Below are 14,001 nucleotides of genomic sequence, written 5' to 3'. Positions count from 1 at the left end.
CATTTATTGATTAATCTGCATCACTCCATTTCTCCCAGTAAAAGCCTCGGGAGAAGAAGTTTGCTACTTTCAACCAGTTGCTGGTTTGATTCATTTTGAGTGTTCGGCTCTATTATTTTAACATCTGTGGTTTAGTTCTTGCTCGTGACCATTTTTGACTTTCCCCACATCTCCAACCTGTCTGTAATGTCTGCTGTTTAAAAAAAAAAAAAAGAGCTCTTTTTTTTTTTATGCTTCACTGACAATTATTACTCCTGCTGGGAGATGTTGATGATTAAACCGAGGTTGAGAACTGGGTTTGTGTTGCTGCTCTGCTTCTGTGTTCACAGTGTCTCCAAAATGTAGTCTTACCTCAGTGATCATCAACGTATTGTTCGTGTCACTCAACGCGAACAAAAGCAATGACAATGACAGAACTTCATTCCAGTCAGAATGAGTTACAGCAGTTGTCTCCAAACTCAGGCTTGGGATCACCAAAGGGTTGAAAGATAAATCTGAGAGGTCTTGAGGCAACACACGAAGCATACAGTATTTCTGCTACTCAAAATCTTAAGTAATATTTTTTCGGTTTTCTCACTTTTAGTTTTTTTTAAATTCTTTTTTTGTTTATTGATTCCATACTAAATGCCAACATTTTTAGAATATTTAAATTCTTATGTTGAACTACTTAGTTTAGCATACAAACATTTTAAGGTTACTATTAAACAGAAAGTGCAGCTGATGCTCGTGGGCATGTCACTAGTTTTGCATGTATTTGAGTTTTTCTGGTCTAAAAATCTGGCCTGATAATTGCGCTTGGTAAAAACTTGACGTATTCCCAAATGTATCCAACAGTAGTTGAGCGTGGAGCACAGTGGTGACAGACACACCAACACGGGCACAGACTAGTCGTCCAATATGACACATACACACGACTCGACCTCAACCTCAACTATCTGTCACTGCAGCAGAAAAATACGTCGCTACTGTTTGTTTCGTGTTACAACTGTTTAGTTGTAGCATGTAAATGTCATCGAGGCCACATCGTATCACACAGTCAGTGCAATAACAGCAGGTGCTTTCCATGCGCTGCATAAGTGTGATATGTGGGTGTCAGAGAACTCTTCACTGCAGCAGTTCATGCCTTGTATGACCTTTTTATATTAGTCATATCCTGGTTGGCAAATAGCAAAAAATAGCATGCATACAAAGATACACATGAACCATGAAGTATGACTGCATATTTCAAATAGAGTTACCTGTTACCATGCCATTCCTTAAGTGATGAGTAAAGGATTGTATAAACTCACTGACTTGTGATTATCAGAGCAGCTTTGTTGCTTTTATGATTATAAAAGATCCATCACATGATCTAGTTCTGGAAAACATGATATTGCAACTGAGAACACCTGAGCAATTATTTTCCTGAAGACAATGAGACTTTCACTGAAGGGCCCCCTGGAATCTGTTCTCATATCACTCCCTCCTCAAGAACTCTGTCTTTGGCAGAAAGAGCCTTCGGCAGTAGCTTCACTCTGCAGAGGCCTTGCACTGTAACACAAGAGTTTATTCAATCTGTAATTAATCCTCTATCTCTCTGTCATTCTGCCTCGCCCTCTCACTGAGGACAGGGTTTGTTTAAGGTATAGCTACGAGCTAAGGCTGCTGCTGTTCCTGGTTCATTGGGAGGATAGGATAGGAATCTACCTGCATTGACATACCTCGAGTCCCTCTCTCACTTTCTGCTTCATCTCTCCACCTTCCTCTCTCTTCGAGCTTACAATGTCACCATTTAAAAGTCTACTTTTCTCAAGAGCATGAAAAGACACCCATGTGGAGCATCTTAAAACGTGTGAAGGAGCTGCCTGGTGGAGTTGAGATTAGTTTGACTTCACATCCTGCAGACTGCAGCAGCCTGGCTGGTGGGTACGTCCAATAATTACAACGATAACTGTTGTTGTTGAATCAGAGACTGACATTTCTTGACTGACTGCTTCTGTTTACCATAGTAGTTTGCATATTGTGTTGTTGTTGTTGTTTTTTGGTGCGTCTGGTATGTTGCAGGCGCCCTTGCAGGCTTCAAACGCTCCAACGTTCCTTCCTGTGTTTACTTGTGCACATGTTTGTTTGAGTACTCAACAGTTAAGTGGAAGATGATACACATTTAAGACAGTCTTTGCCACGGGCAAGCTCAGAAAGCATGGCACGGTGCCAGCTCTCTGCCACTGGCTGTGATCGTAGTGTATCTTATGTCCCATTTAGACAAGTAGTTATTCAGTCAGGCAAAGAAAGAACGATGGAAGGAGGAAGAGAGCGCTGCCAGCTGCCGATGACTGCACCGGCAGATCTTTGGGAACCTGTTGCAGCAGGTTTTTCTTTCTGTGTATCTTATTGCTGGGCTAGTCTGGACGAGTGCCACACACACACACACACACACACACACACACACACACACACACACACACACACACACACACACACACACACTCTCTCTGAGGATGATATTCTGAGCTGCCAAAATCTGAAACCAACCCATCAACCATTTCCATACACATCTAGACAGTCAATCTAATCGAAGTGCCTCACTGTCAGGGTGAAGGATGCTACAAGTGCACAGGCCCACGAGGGAAATGGACGTAAGGCGTCAACAGAGGTCACAGGAGTGAGTGAGCAAATTCGACTGGAACTACAGCTTCACAAAGAAGAGCGAGGGCAGCTATTGAATCCAGAAGTTAGGTGAGTGTATTTGACAGTTTTCCAACATGCGAGTTATTCTGTGTTAATACAGTTGGCACTGCAGTAGGAGTTGAATGTTGGCCAACCTCTGTAAAACTTTGAGTGGCAGCAGAACAGTCAACAGAACTGTCAGTTTATAATCCTGACAATTAATTCTATGACAATCAGATTTACTATTGTTTGTAACAATTTTTTTACACATTTACAATCAGCTATTTCATACATTTTTTTTTGTAAAGCTGTGACACCATAACGTGCTGATGGCTACACTGACCCTGACAGTAGATGTGCTCCAAAATGTTGGATTAGAAAGACATCTTTTGAACCAGAAGTTAATTGAAATAAAAAGTATATATATATTATGTATGGAGGATGACCCCGAGGATGAATTATGGCACCACAGCAAAAAATATTCATAAAGAAATACAAAAAAATTATAATAATTTTTCCAATTAGTGACCATCATCAGATTTGGTGCAGTGACAGACGATGAACTTGTAAAACCGTCACACTCAGTCATGTGTGTGTGATTTTATCACAGATGATAAGAAATGACCGAAGAGAACAGGAGGTAAATTCTTAAACGTCCCAACCAAAAGTCAGGCTTTAGATCTTTCGATGAAAGTCTAGTGTGGTAGATGGTTTTATTCTCTGACGCTGCATCCAGGCTGAAGATCCCTGCGACAATACAAACACACTGCACGCTATGCAGCAAGTGACTTACACAGTGCTTCAAATCCCACATGAGCTCAGACAGTTGGCAATCTGTAGACATTTTTTGTTAGATGTATTTGTCTTCTCCTGTTTGCCAAACCACAAACTTTTGTTAATTCATTCAAACCATAAAGATAAGATCAGAAAGTCAAACTGCTTTGGTGTCTTGTGTCTTGCTGGTTGCTTCCACTTGTGAGAGCATAATTCCCTTGTATGACTTTCATCCCTCACAGGCATCAGCACTGGTTACACAACAATCTGTTACAAAATCAAAACACAAATAGTAAGATTTGCATATTAAGATGACATGTTTCAGCAGGAGGAGGAGGAGGAGAGTGCAGGTTCATGATTTATGGAGGCTTTATGTGTTCAGTAGAAGGATGGTAATGATGGTGCTGATTAGGCCATGGAGCCTTGTCAGTGTCACTGTGAGCAATAAGCTGTAGCTGGTGGTGGTAAAGATCATTTTAATTACTTTATTAAACGCCGCTTGATAGTTTTGTTCTTGAGTGCTGTCAAATAAATAGTACAATAGCAGTGCAGGTAAAGTAATAGAGGTGAAGTAGAAGTTCTACTGCAAGTACATTTACTTACAGTAAATCTGTAAGGAAATCTGCTCAGTTACATTTCACCACTGCAAACGGTCCAGCAGAAAGAAACGTCCATTATGAAACAGTCTAAAATTATTTTTCACAATGATTAAGAGTATCAGACGTGACATGTTTACTTTACTCATTTACTTCGAAGATAATTCATTCCTGAAATACTTTGGCTGAACCTACAGAAAGAACCACTCCTAAGTTACTAAGGAATGTTAAGTGGTCACATCTTATTGCGCTGTCAACTCACGATCAGGAGCAGTGCTGTTTACATTGCATCAAATATTCTCTACATTTGCCAACAAATACAAACGAATGAAACCAAATGATAGAATCAAGCGACCCAGAGCTCATTTGAACCGTTCGTGGACACGATTCTACAAAAAACAGATGCGTTTCTGATCCTGACTTCTTTCTCACGGCTCAACCAATTATTACTTTTGTGCTCATAAACCATCTGTCCTGCCGCAGTTTGAGCCTCTTGTGTGTTAATATTACATCTCAGTCACGGAACTATGGATCCAATTATCCAGAAATAAATATCCTGTGATATTGCTGTTGTGAAGGGATTTCCAAAGTCCTTGAAGACATTTAAATCCTCTGAATATATTGAAGATGTATGATCAAGATTTTTAAGTTGTGACCGAACGTCATCATCCAGGTTTGAATAACATGTGCTTGCTTCTTTTGTAAAATACAAATATAATATTATTGTTATTAGTAGTAGTATTATGAGTATTAATATTTTTTCCCCCTGAAAACACACATCAATGTCCTGAGATAACTCATTGCATTTTTTTTTTGTAATAAAAATTTGTAGTCCATGCTGTGCAAAGTGAGCAAACACATTGTCTTTGTGTTGGATCAGTAAAAACAGGTGCAACTTTGCAAACAGGTGAAATATTTGTTTTAACATGCACAATTTCTTTACACACACACACACACACACACACACACACACACACACACACACACACACACACACACGCACACACACACACACACACACACACACACACACTGAGGTTCCCACTTCACTTTCTGTAAGTGTATCCGTTCTGGCCGATGACCGTGTGTCTGTCAAGCAGATGAGAGGATTTGTTGCCACAGCGATGAAAAAGGCGATCTCTCCACTTTCACCTCGACACTTTAGCCTCCTTTGATCTGAGCAGAAAGCGCTACGACTGCTACTTCTCTCTCTTACACACACACACACACACACACACACATTACAAGAGAAGCGGCGGATTCCACCTCGATCTGCCTCAGCATTATTTGGCTTTACGTGACCTAACAGCCACGGTTTGTTGGCAGTTTTAATGAGCTTGGTTTATGTGGAGGTTGAGTTCACCTTTACTGGAAGCGGGGCCACGTGTCTCTCGCCTCCGCTGGGATCAGATAACACTTCTTCACACTCGGTTGGATGAACTCCTGCCCCATGTACGTCCACTGTTGTCATGTACTGGCAATGAAAATGAACTCGACTGTTCCCACGCCTGCGCTCATACTGTCAGGGGACGGGGTTTAGTGTGTCTCCCAGATTTACAGAAGAGTAATGACGGACAAGATATGATCTCAAAGGATCAGTGAACAGAAGAGACTTTTCAAAACATGTCAGAATCGCTTCCTGTCGTATAAATCAAATGTCACAACTTTCCACTTAACTTTTCCTCTCTTATTTAGTTTCCACATTTTAAAGGAACTCTTTGACATTTTTTGGTTCTTTGCTTTCTGGCTGAGAGTTGGGTAAAAAGATGGATACCACTTTCATGTAGCTTAGCTTAGCATGAAACTGGAAACCGAGGGAAATAGCCGGTCTGCTTTTTGATACTGCACACTGCGCCCGGTCAAGAGATAGTCTGGCACATAACCTACTGTTAAACCACAACTTGTCATTTTTTTTACACCTCAGTTATTGTGCATCTTAAACAAACAATACACAATATGTTTACATGAGAGCTATAGAGCTGCTGCTAGGCAGATTTGGTTAGCGTTGCTAGCTGTGTCCCTGTGTTTCCAGTCTGTGTGCTAAACTAAGATAGACTAAGCTGAACAGCTGCAGGATGTAGCTCCATCCTATTTATCACACAAATATTCAGCACAATCAATCTTATCCTCTCATTGATACACGTCCCAATAAAGCGTTTCGAGCTTTGCGTAACATTTAATTTGAATTGTAGCCCCCCCCCCCAAAAAAAAAAAACCAACTCATCTTCAGCTAATGATGTTGATGCAGCTTTCCTCTCACAATCAGCAGGTTTTTTTTTTTCTTTCTCCACTCTCTTCACAGGAGTGTATTTTGGTGCAGAATGTCACACTCACCGACGTTTTCCCCCAGCAGCAGCAGCAGCACCGGCACCACCAGCACCAGCACCAGCAGCACCAGCAGCAGGTCTCAAACATCAACCCCACAGGTCGGCCTGCACACCTGTGAGCCCCGTGGGACCTCCTGCCAACACATGGCAGAATCACAGGTACTGAACCGCCGTAGGCATTTCTGTTTCAATCCTGTGGAAATAGATATTCAGTCCTGACGTCGCTGCTGTCTGCTCTCCAGTATGTACAGATTTGACAGGAGGGAGTTTTTTTTAAAATTGAACTCAATACACACTTAATAAATCACCTTCATGGAATTTCCGTCGACAAACCTGCAATCTATCAACATTTCTTTTGTAAAGTAAACTAATACCTTTGCAGGACAAACCATATTCGATGGCAAACTCTTAACAGAATAGTTCATATTTTTCTCCTGCAGGTAGGTATATATGTAAAGATTGATAGCATACTCATAAGTTTTAATGAGATGTAACACATAAAACTACTTCAAGCAACCGGTTAAAGGTTGGAAGTATCCAGGTTGACCTCGATAGAGAGTTAATGTATGGCAGCTTATGTTACCTGGCCAGGCTAAAAAATAAAAAGGAAAGAAAAAAGAATGGGTTCTCCTGTCCCAGAAAAGTAAACAAGAAAAATATTTTAATATATGTGAATGAAAGGCTGAGACAATTCTCTGTGGTAGAGAGGAGGTTTTCAAGTAGTGACCTAAGGGGAGTCCCAGTAAGCATTGCATCATCGTCGAGTCTTGATTTAAAACAGGAATGCAGATGAGACTTACACACCGATGCCGCCTCTGATAGGTTTCACAACAGTTTGTGTAAATTGTAATTTGCACTTTTAATGATGTGTATCTGTTGTGATGATGATCACACCACAGACTAAAAAGGGCGGAGATGTCTGCTTCACCCAGCAAGAGAGCAACACCTTCAGCTTGAGTACTGCACCTGTGAATAGGAGGCACAGCACCGAAGGGGCCTTCGGCTCAGGGTCAGGGGTCAGAGGGTCCGTCGACTCCGACCGTTTCCACCCGTACCGCCGACAGTTCAGCGATGGAGCAGTGGCGGCTGCAGGTTGCTTCCAGCAGTGCTCTTCTTCCTTCAGTCGTCTGCAGGAGGTGTGCAGTCCTGACACTCATTCACACAGCAGCGAGGTGCCGACATCCTGGGACCCGTACAACGTCAGCATTCAGGTTTCTGGACTTATTTTACACTCATTTGCACACTCGCCTACCCAATCCAAAGCGAGTTGATATCGGGAAGGTGATTTGACGACTGTATAAATCCTACTGTATGGAAAGGGAAAAGACACACACATACCTGCACACACTGAAGCATTTCAGGTAACATAGGAGAATTAATTTGAATATAAATGTTAAAGTGGCTGTAATTCATATTATTAAAATAATTCATTTAATGACACTTTGAAAACATTGTCAGCAATTAAAAAAACGGAGCAGCACGATTACACAAGTTTTGATGGCTTCTCCGAACACTTTGTTTTTGTTTCTTAATATTTGTAGAGCTCATACCCACCAGCTGCTCCAGTGGAGCCCGCCTGCTTTCTGTCTCAAAGCTATGCACCCCACAGCTCATCGACTCTACAGCAGGTGAGCGAGTAGAGGACAGGATGTGTGACAATTAATAAAAAAAAACAGGAGTGACAGATGTGGCTTAACTTTTACAATTCGACGGTATCGCAGTGTGTGCAGAGAGTGGTTTGGAACAACATTTTACTTGCTGTCAGGTCATGATTTTGTTGTGTGTGTGTGTGTTCTCTCCAGGTCTCATCTGAACTGTATCCGAATAACAACCAGTCAAAATATTCTCTAGAAAGTCTCTCCTCTCAATCACACCAGGACAGCACCACACAGTTGCTCTTCCCCAAACCTGTTTACTCATACAGGTAACACTGCATCACATTTCACCAACATTTATATTTTTGTTTACTTTTTATTGCATAATCACATTTAAAGCAACAATTTTCTATAGTTCTTAAGAGATTATCATCTTCAGGTTAATCTGCTAACATTAGCTCTTGCTTGAAAGTTTTGAAAAATAAGGAAATTTCATTCCATATGGTTGCAGTACTTAATTTTGCTTTTTGTGCTTTTTTTGTGTCTAAATATGAGTAAAATGCTGACGTGAAATCTCTCCTTTATCACTGCAGCATCTTGATTTTCATGGCTCTGAGGAACAGTAAAACAGGAAGTCTGCCAGTCAGTGAGATCTACAGCTTCATGACAGAACACTTCCCATATTTCAAGGTACTTCAGTACATGTTGTCTTTATAACACTCACTGAATTTGAACACGTTAAAACTGTTCGGCTCATCAGTTGCACCATCAGAAAAAAAAAAGAGAGAGAGATTGACATTTATTTAGTCTAAATCTCAGTTGGGATATGAAACCTGCTTCCTTGGCCTCATGAGAACAACATTCCCGCTGACTGAGTAAATCTAAATGGAACAATGTGTGTGCACAAGTTTGCATAAGCAGGTTCTCCTGTTGAATCCTCTTCTGTAGCCTCTGGGTGTTTACAGTGGGGTTTTTTAAAGGATCACCCAGACCACGTGTGTTGTAGTTGACATTAATTACACCTATTAAATCCCTCTAATGACTAATGTCACAGTGTGCTACACCTGCAGCTGGGTGGCTCTGGACCACATGGGCAAGAACCTGTTAAGGCACCAAGCTGGCATGGGCAGCAACCATTGAACCATTCAGGACATCAGATGTGATAATTAATTTTGTTAAGAAAGTAGTTTGCAGATATATTCGTGTTATGAATTTATTATACATTGTGCATTATTATTGATTAAATGAGGCAGCTGCAGGGTTGAACCTCAGTTTAACCCCTGGGCATCACAAATACTGTAGATTTTCCAAAGAATTTCAGCTATCTACAAATCAGATAAGTTCAGACTCACCTCTGGAAAAAAGCTCAAAGACTTGCTGGCATTCATTATTCAAGAAGGCACCTTATACATGGCTTCTTTCCAAACAGCTGCCTGTAACATTAAACATTGGCTGCAGGGCTAGAAAATATACAAGACAGATGATAAAAGTGATATTCAAAGAAAAGTCAGGTGCATTTTGCAAAAGCTGCTCTGAGATACATCTACATACTTTCTGAATAGTGTCAAGGATGTTTCACTTCAGTTCACTTGAGTTCAGTGGACACTTGTTATGGCATGCAGATATCATTCACTGAGCAGATGGTGGCAAGATGAGTATATATGTTGTAATGTTTCCTCAAAGCAGGACTGGTTGTCCTGATTTTGTTGGATGCATTGAAATGAATTTGTACCAAATCTCATAATATTTAAATTAGAATGTTTGACACATAGACACTGAAACTCAATCAAGCAGTTGGAGAGAGCTGCAGCGAGGCCAGATTTCTTTAATGAACACCATCAAGAAGGCAAAATAGGACATTTCAAAACAAAAAACAGTAAAAACAAATTAGACTAAAAGGAGTTTTTGTTTTTTTCCATTTGGCTGGTTAGTATTTTGCAACACTTTGGTCCTTGAGGGCAGGTTGAACGCCTCAACTTTGAATAGATTGCCATGAAATTCTGTGCGAATATTTTGTTCTCAACATGATGAATTGTAATAACATCCCTTAAGTTTTCATCTAGCACCACCATCAGACCAACATTGGAATTTATCCAACACCTAAATGTCTGCTAAACTAACAACATCCCCATGAGCCTCAGCAGCATTCAGCATGCTAACATGCTAAATTAAGATAGCAAACATGGTAAATGTTACAAGTCCTAATTATCAGTGTTAGCATTGTCATCGTAAGCATTTAGGATCACAGAGCCACTAAAATGTCTGTAGACTAGTCAGCTCTCTTTGGCTCCTTTTCACTTTTCAAAGGAGCAAAAACTTCCGTGTAAGTAAAAATATAAGTCAATTCATACTTTAATACATTTCCACAAGATAAACTGGTTTCAGTCAGTTTTCAAGAAAAATTGCAAAAAAAATGTCTTCCATCCTGTCAAATGCAATGATTTGCTTCTTTCCTTTAGTGTTGCTTATGATTGAATGACTTTGGGGTTTGAAGGCTGACATGTCTAGGAGGTTATATTTTACACTTCTATTAATAATGGATGTTTTATACTGAAAATGATTTGAGGTGTCCCGGCATCGTAGCGATTAACACGTGCATGTAACCCTACCCTAATCATGTCATGTCATCATTACTTTCGACGTCTAACATGAGGTCATAAAGCAGCAGCTTTAACCCTCTTCCACATCTTCTGTATTCCCTTTCTGTGTTCAGACAGCTCCTGACGGATGGAAAAACTCTGTTCGGCACAACCTGTCCCTGAACAAGTGCTTCGAGAAGGTGGAGAACAAAAATGGGACCACTTCTCGTAAAGGCTGCCTGTGGGCTCTCAATCCGGCCAAGGTGGAGAAGATGCAGGACGACCTGCACAAGTGGCGTCGCAAGGACCCCGTTACTGTTCGCAGGAGCATGGCAAAGCCAGGTGGGTCCCCCCGAATGTATCAGACGTTGTCAGTACTGAAGAACACGACATTTAAAAAAATGAAGTGCAAAATCACTTTTTTCAGAAAAATGATTTCACCAAGAAATCATTGCATTTGAATCGGTACAAACGTTTGACTTTTAAATTAGGTTTTGATCAGATGATAATTTTTGTACATCTAATTTGATTCCAACTTTTTTTGTTACAGAAAACCTTGATCGCCTGCTGGGAGAGAGACCAGAAAAATTCAGGTCTTTGCCACCTTACAGCGGCCCAGCTTCGTTAGCCAGAATGGCCCATATCTACAACACCACCTCGTTGTCTTGTACCCCAGCCCAGCTTCGACCAGCATGCCAACCCATTCACCGTTCACAGTACGCCCATATTCAACCTCAGCAGCCCTGCTACCGCCCCCCTGCCGCTGCTCACCCCAGCCACTCATTTGCCATGTACTCACAGCAGCCTGCAGCTGGCATCCCATCAGCCACTGGAGATCTGAACTCACCCGTGGCTGGGATGATGCCACCTGTTTACAATGCCGCCCTGCAGGCTGAGTACGATGTTGTCCCCAGGACCATGCAGGACTTACTGTTGGAGGGAGACGCAAGTTATGACGTCGACACACTCGACCCCAGTCTGACTGACCTGCAGCTGCAAGGTAAGAGAGGCGGATAAAGACAACATAACGGAGAAAAAAAACAGCAGGAAATATGTTAACTTTCACTGTGGGATCTAATTAGAAATCAGGCTAAAATGCAGAAAGCACTCACTGTAGATATTGAAATATGTGCAAGTCTTATGTGGTGGCATCATAGTGTAAGTGATGATAAGTAAGCAGAAGAATGCGAAATATGTGAAAAATATGTAGACGCTCATTTGGAAATAGTCCCTCAGTTACATAGGTTGTCCACCAGAGAGCACTGACAAGTTTATTCGCTGTCAAATGTCCTGCTTGGTATGTAAATGCTGGTTCAAATTCTTTATTCAACACAAAAAAAGTAAAAAAAAAAAAAAAAAGGGTTTATATTATGTGTTTATGTACAAAAATGCTGTCTTTATCAGAATATTTCTCTCTTTAAAATTAGGATCAGTGTGAAGCATCTTGGTTCACCTTATGTTGTTCATAGTCTCTGCTGTAAAAAAGGTCTTCTGTCGATCAATGTGAGGTTTTTGTCAATCACTGTATTGTCTTTATTCTGTAAATGGCCTTTTGTCACAGCGGACATTTAGACTTACTTGTCACAATGGGAAACAAACAGGTGTTACTAATAACATTACCAATGGCTCTGTTCTCTTTAAGTGTCCCAGTAAGTTGTGATAATGACCCTGAAACTGAAGCAGCTAAATGAGATTCAGTTATTGATTTTACCATCTACAACTCTGCTCTTCCTATTGTCACATGTCAAAATGTACCACTGACAAGTTTTAATAAGGTGTCCAGTCAACCAAAGATTTATACTTACTGCTTACCTAGCTGTGGATGCTTATGTTCTTTAACCATGCAATTAGAGAAACAAGGAAAGTTCAGTCTGATTAAAGTCTGGATGGGTGTGCTTGTGGCCTTGCCTCAAACTTTTCCCAAGGAAATCGAGAGGAGACCAGTTTTTTAACAAGACGTGAATTAATCCTCTACCCTTTAATTGTTAAATGACAGTGAGGCAAATTGTTGTGCGGCTGCAGCATCTTTTTGCTAAATAATGGAAAAAGTGGTGCGCTCCAAAAATCCCTCTAACGTTTCCTAACCTTTCTGCAGGTAACTTGTGGGAGGAGTTAAGAGAGGACAGCCTGGTGTCGGAGCCTCAAGTTACCACCACAACTTCATGCGCTTCCTCTGCCCTGCAGGACCACCACGTCCAGAGCAGCTGCCTGCAAGTCCCGCCTCCTGTCAGTCAGACGTCAGCGGTGACTGCCGCCGGTCGATGTAAAGCAGAGTACGAGGACGTAGGCGTCAGACTAAACTTCGAGCCTCATGGCTGTTTGAATGGACTGCATCATGGGGTTTATTCAGGAGTGGAGAGTTTGACCGGGTATCTGGCCTCCTGCACCACATCCATCTCCTTATTGTAAACCTTCGGGCTCTTTCAGCGTCACTGACGATTAATGTAACGCGAACAGACAATGCTGGTGCAAGCAGCTCCGTGCCTCAGCATTTTTTTTTTTTTTTTTTTTTTGTGGTCACATGACCTATCAAACCGTCTGTTTAGCGGTGGGTGATGGACTCTGGAGAAAAAGGTTTCTAAAGAAATTCACAGTTTGCGTTCACATCCACAGGTCAGCTGATAAAAAAAATAAATAAGAGCGCTTGTATATTTTTTGTCTGTTTGAAAACCCATTTCTTATCACCCATTTTTTTCAAGTTCCAAGAGCCCTCATTATATCTCCTGTTGAATTAGCAAATCATAATAGTTTTGATAAAAGGAAAAGTCAACAGGGGAAGAAGTGATAAATAAATATTACAATACATTTCCTTATTGAAAACACTATTATTGACTGTATTTGTGAATTGATCTATTTATTTACCTTTTAAAAACTGTTGTCATGGTGATTTACAAATTTCATGTTTTTGTTGTATTAATTCATGTTTTGCTTGATATTTATAAAGATATCAATTGTTTAATTTTGTCATTTGTAAATCTATTTTCCACTACAACTAAATATGAATAGGATCACTGTTTATTAGTTAATAAATTCTTTGATGCATACACATGTCTGCATATTCTTGTAATTTATATTTATTAGTTCATATAGAAAAAACCTGAGACAAACCAGCTGCAACGGTAGTCAACACTAAAGTCAGAAAATAACTCTCAAAGATGAATATTTTTACAATTTATAAAATAGGAAAATGAAAACTATGTCACACAATGTCAAAGGAGTTGCTTGTATCGATGAACCGCAGGTCCCCTCAGATTTATAAAGCTAGAGATTTTTTGGTTCCTTGTTCAGTTATCTCACCTTTACTGTTTCGGTTCACTGTCACTGATCTCATCGTTGTCTTTTCAGTTGCAGCAGGCAGCTGTTTCCAAAGAAAACAGCTCTTCAATTTTTGCACTGCTCCAAAATGCTGACAGAAGCAATTAGCAACCAGCTGGTAAACACAGTGGAGCATTTGCCAGCTAAAGAGCCACATATTTCCCTGAGG

The 14,001-nt window shown here is 40.7% G+C and overlaps 1 protein-coding gene across 1 annotated transcript; it reads left to right on the top strand.

Moving 5' to 3' along the window:
• Positions 1–2,560: 2,560 nt before the first annotated feature.
• foxn1 (forkhead box N1) lies at positions 2,561–13,387 on the top strand. The gene is made up of 9 exons (XM_069147983.1): positions 2,561–2,715; positions 6,319–6,502; positions 7,243–7,554; positions 7,885–7,971; positions 8,146–8,267; positions 8,532–8,628; positions 10,652–10,859; positions 11,068–11,517; positions 12,613–13,387. The coding sequence occupies exons 2-9, from the start codon at positions 6,338–6,340 to the stop codon at positions 12,924–12,926; spliced, it is 1,755 nt and encodes a 584-aa protein (XP_069004084.1). The 5' UTR covers positions 2,561–2,715; positions 6,319–6,337; the 3' UTR covers positions 12,927–13,387.
• The last annotated feature ends 614 nt before the right edge of the window (positions 13,388–14,001 follow it).

The sequence above is a fragment of the Embiotoca jacksoni genome, unplaced genomic scaffold (assembly GCF_022577435.1).
Source record: "Embiotoca jacksoni isolate LCO1_2020_lvr unplaced genomic scaffold, fEmbJac1.0.p SCAF_14, whole genome shotgun sequence".
Classification (NCBI taxonomy): domain Eukaryota; kingdom Metazoa; phylum Chordata; class Actinopteri; family Embiotocidae; genus Embiotoca; species Embiotoca jacksoni.
Note: the sequence above shows the minus strand (reverse complement) of the source record. Positions and strands in the feature narration are given on the sequence as shown.

What these genes read in the sequence shown, in the direction of transcription:
- foxn1 (XM_069147983.1), top strand. Translation starts at nt 6,338, where the DNA reads ATGTCACACTCACCGACGTTTTCCCCCAGCAGCAGCAGCAGCACCGGC. An exon ending in AAACCTGTTTACTCATACAG is followed by an intron (nt 8,268 to 8,531) that starts GTAACACTGCAT and finishes TTATCACTGCAG; the next exon opens with CATCTTGATTTTCATGGCTC. An exon ending in AACACTTCCCATATTTCAAG is followed by an intron (nt 8,629 to 10,651) that starts GTACTTCAGTAC and finishes TTCTGTGTTCAG; the next exon opens with ACAGCTCCTGACGGATGGAA.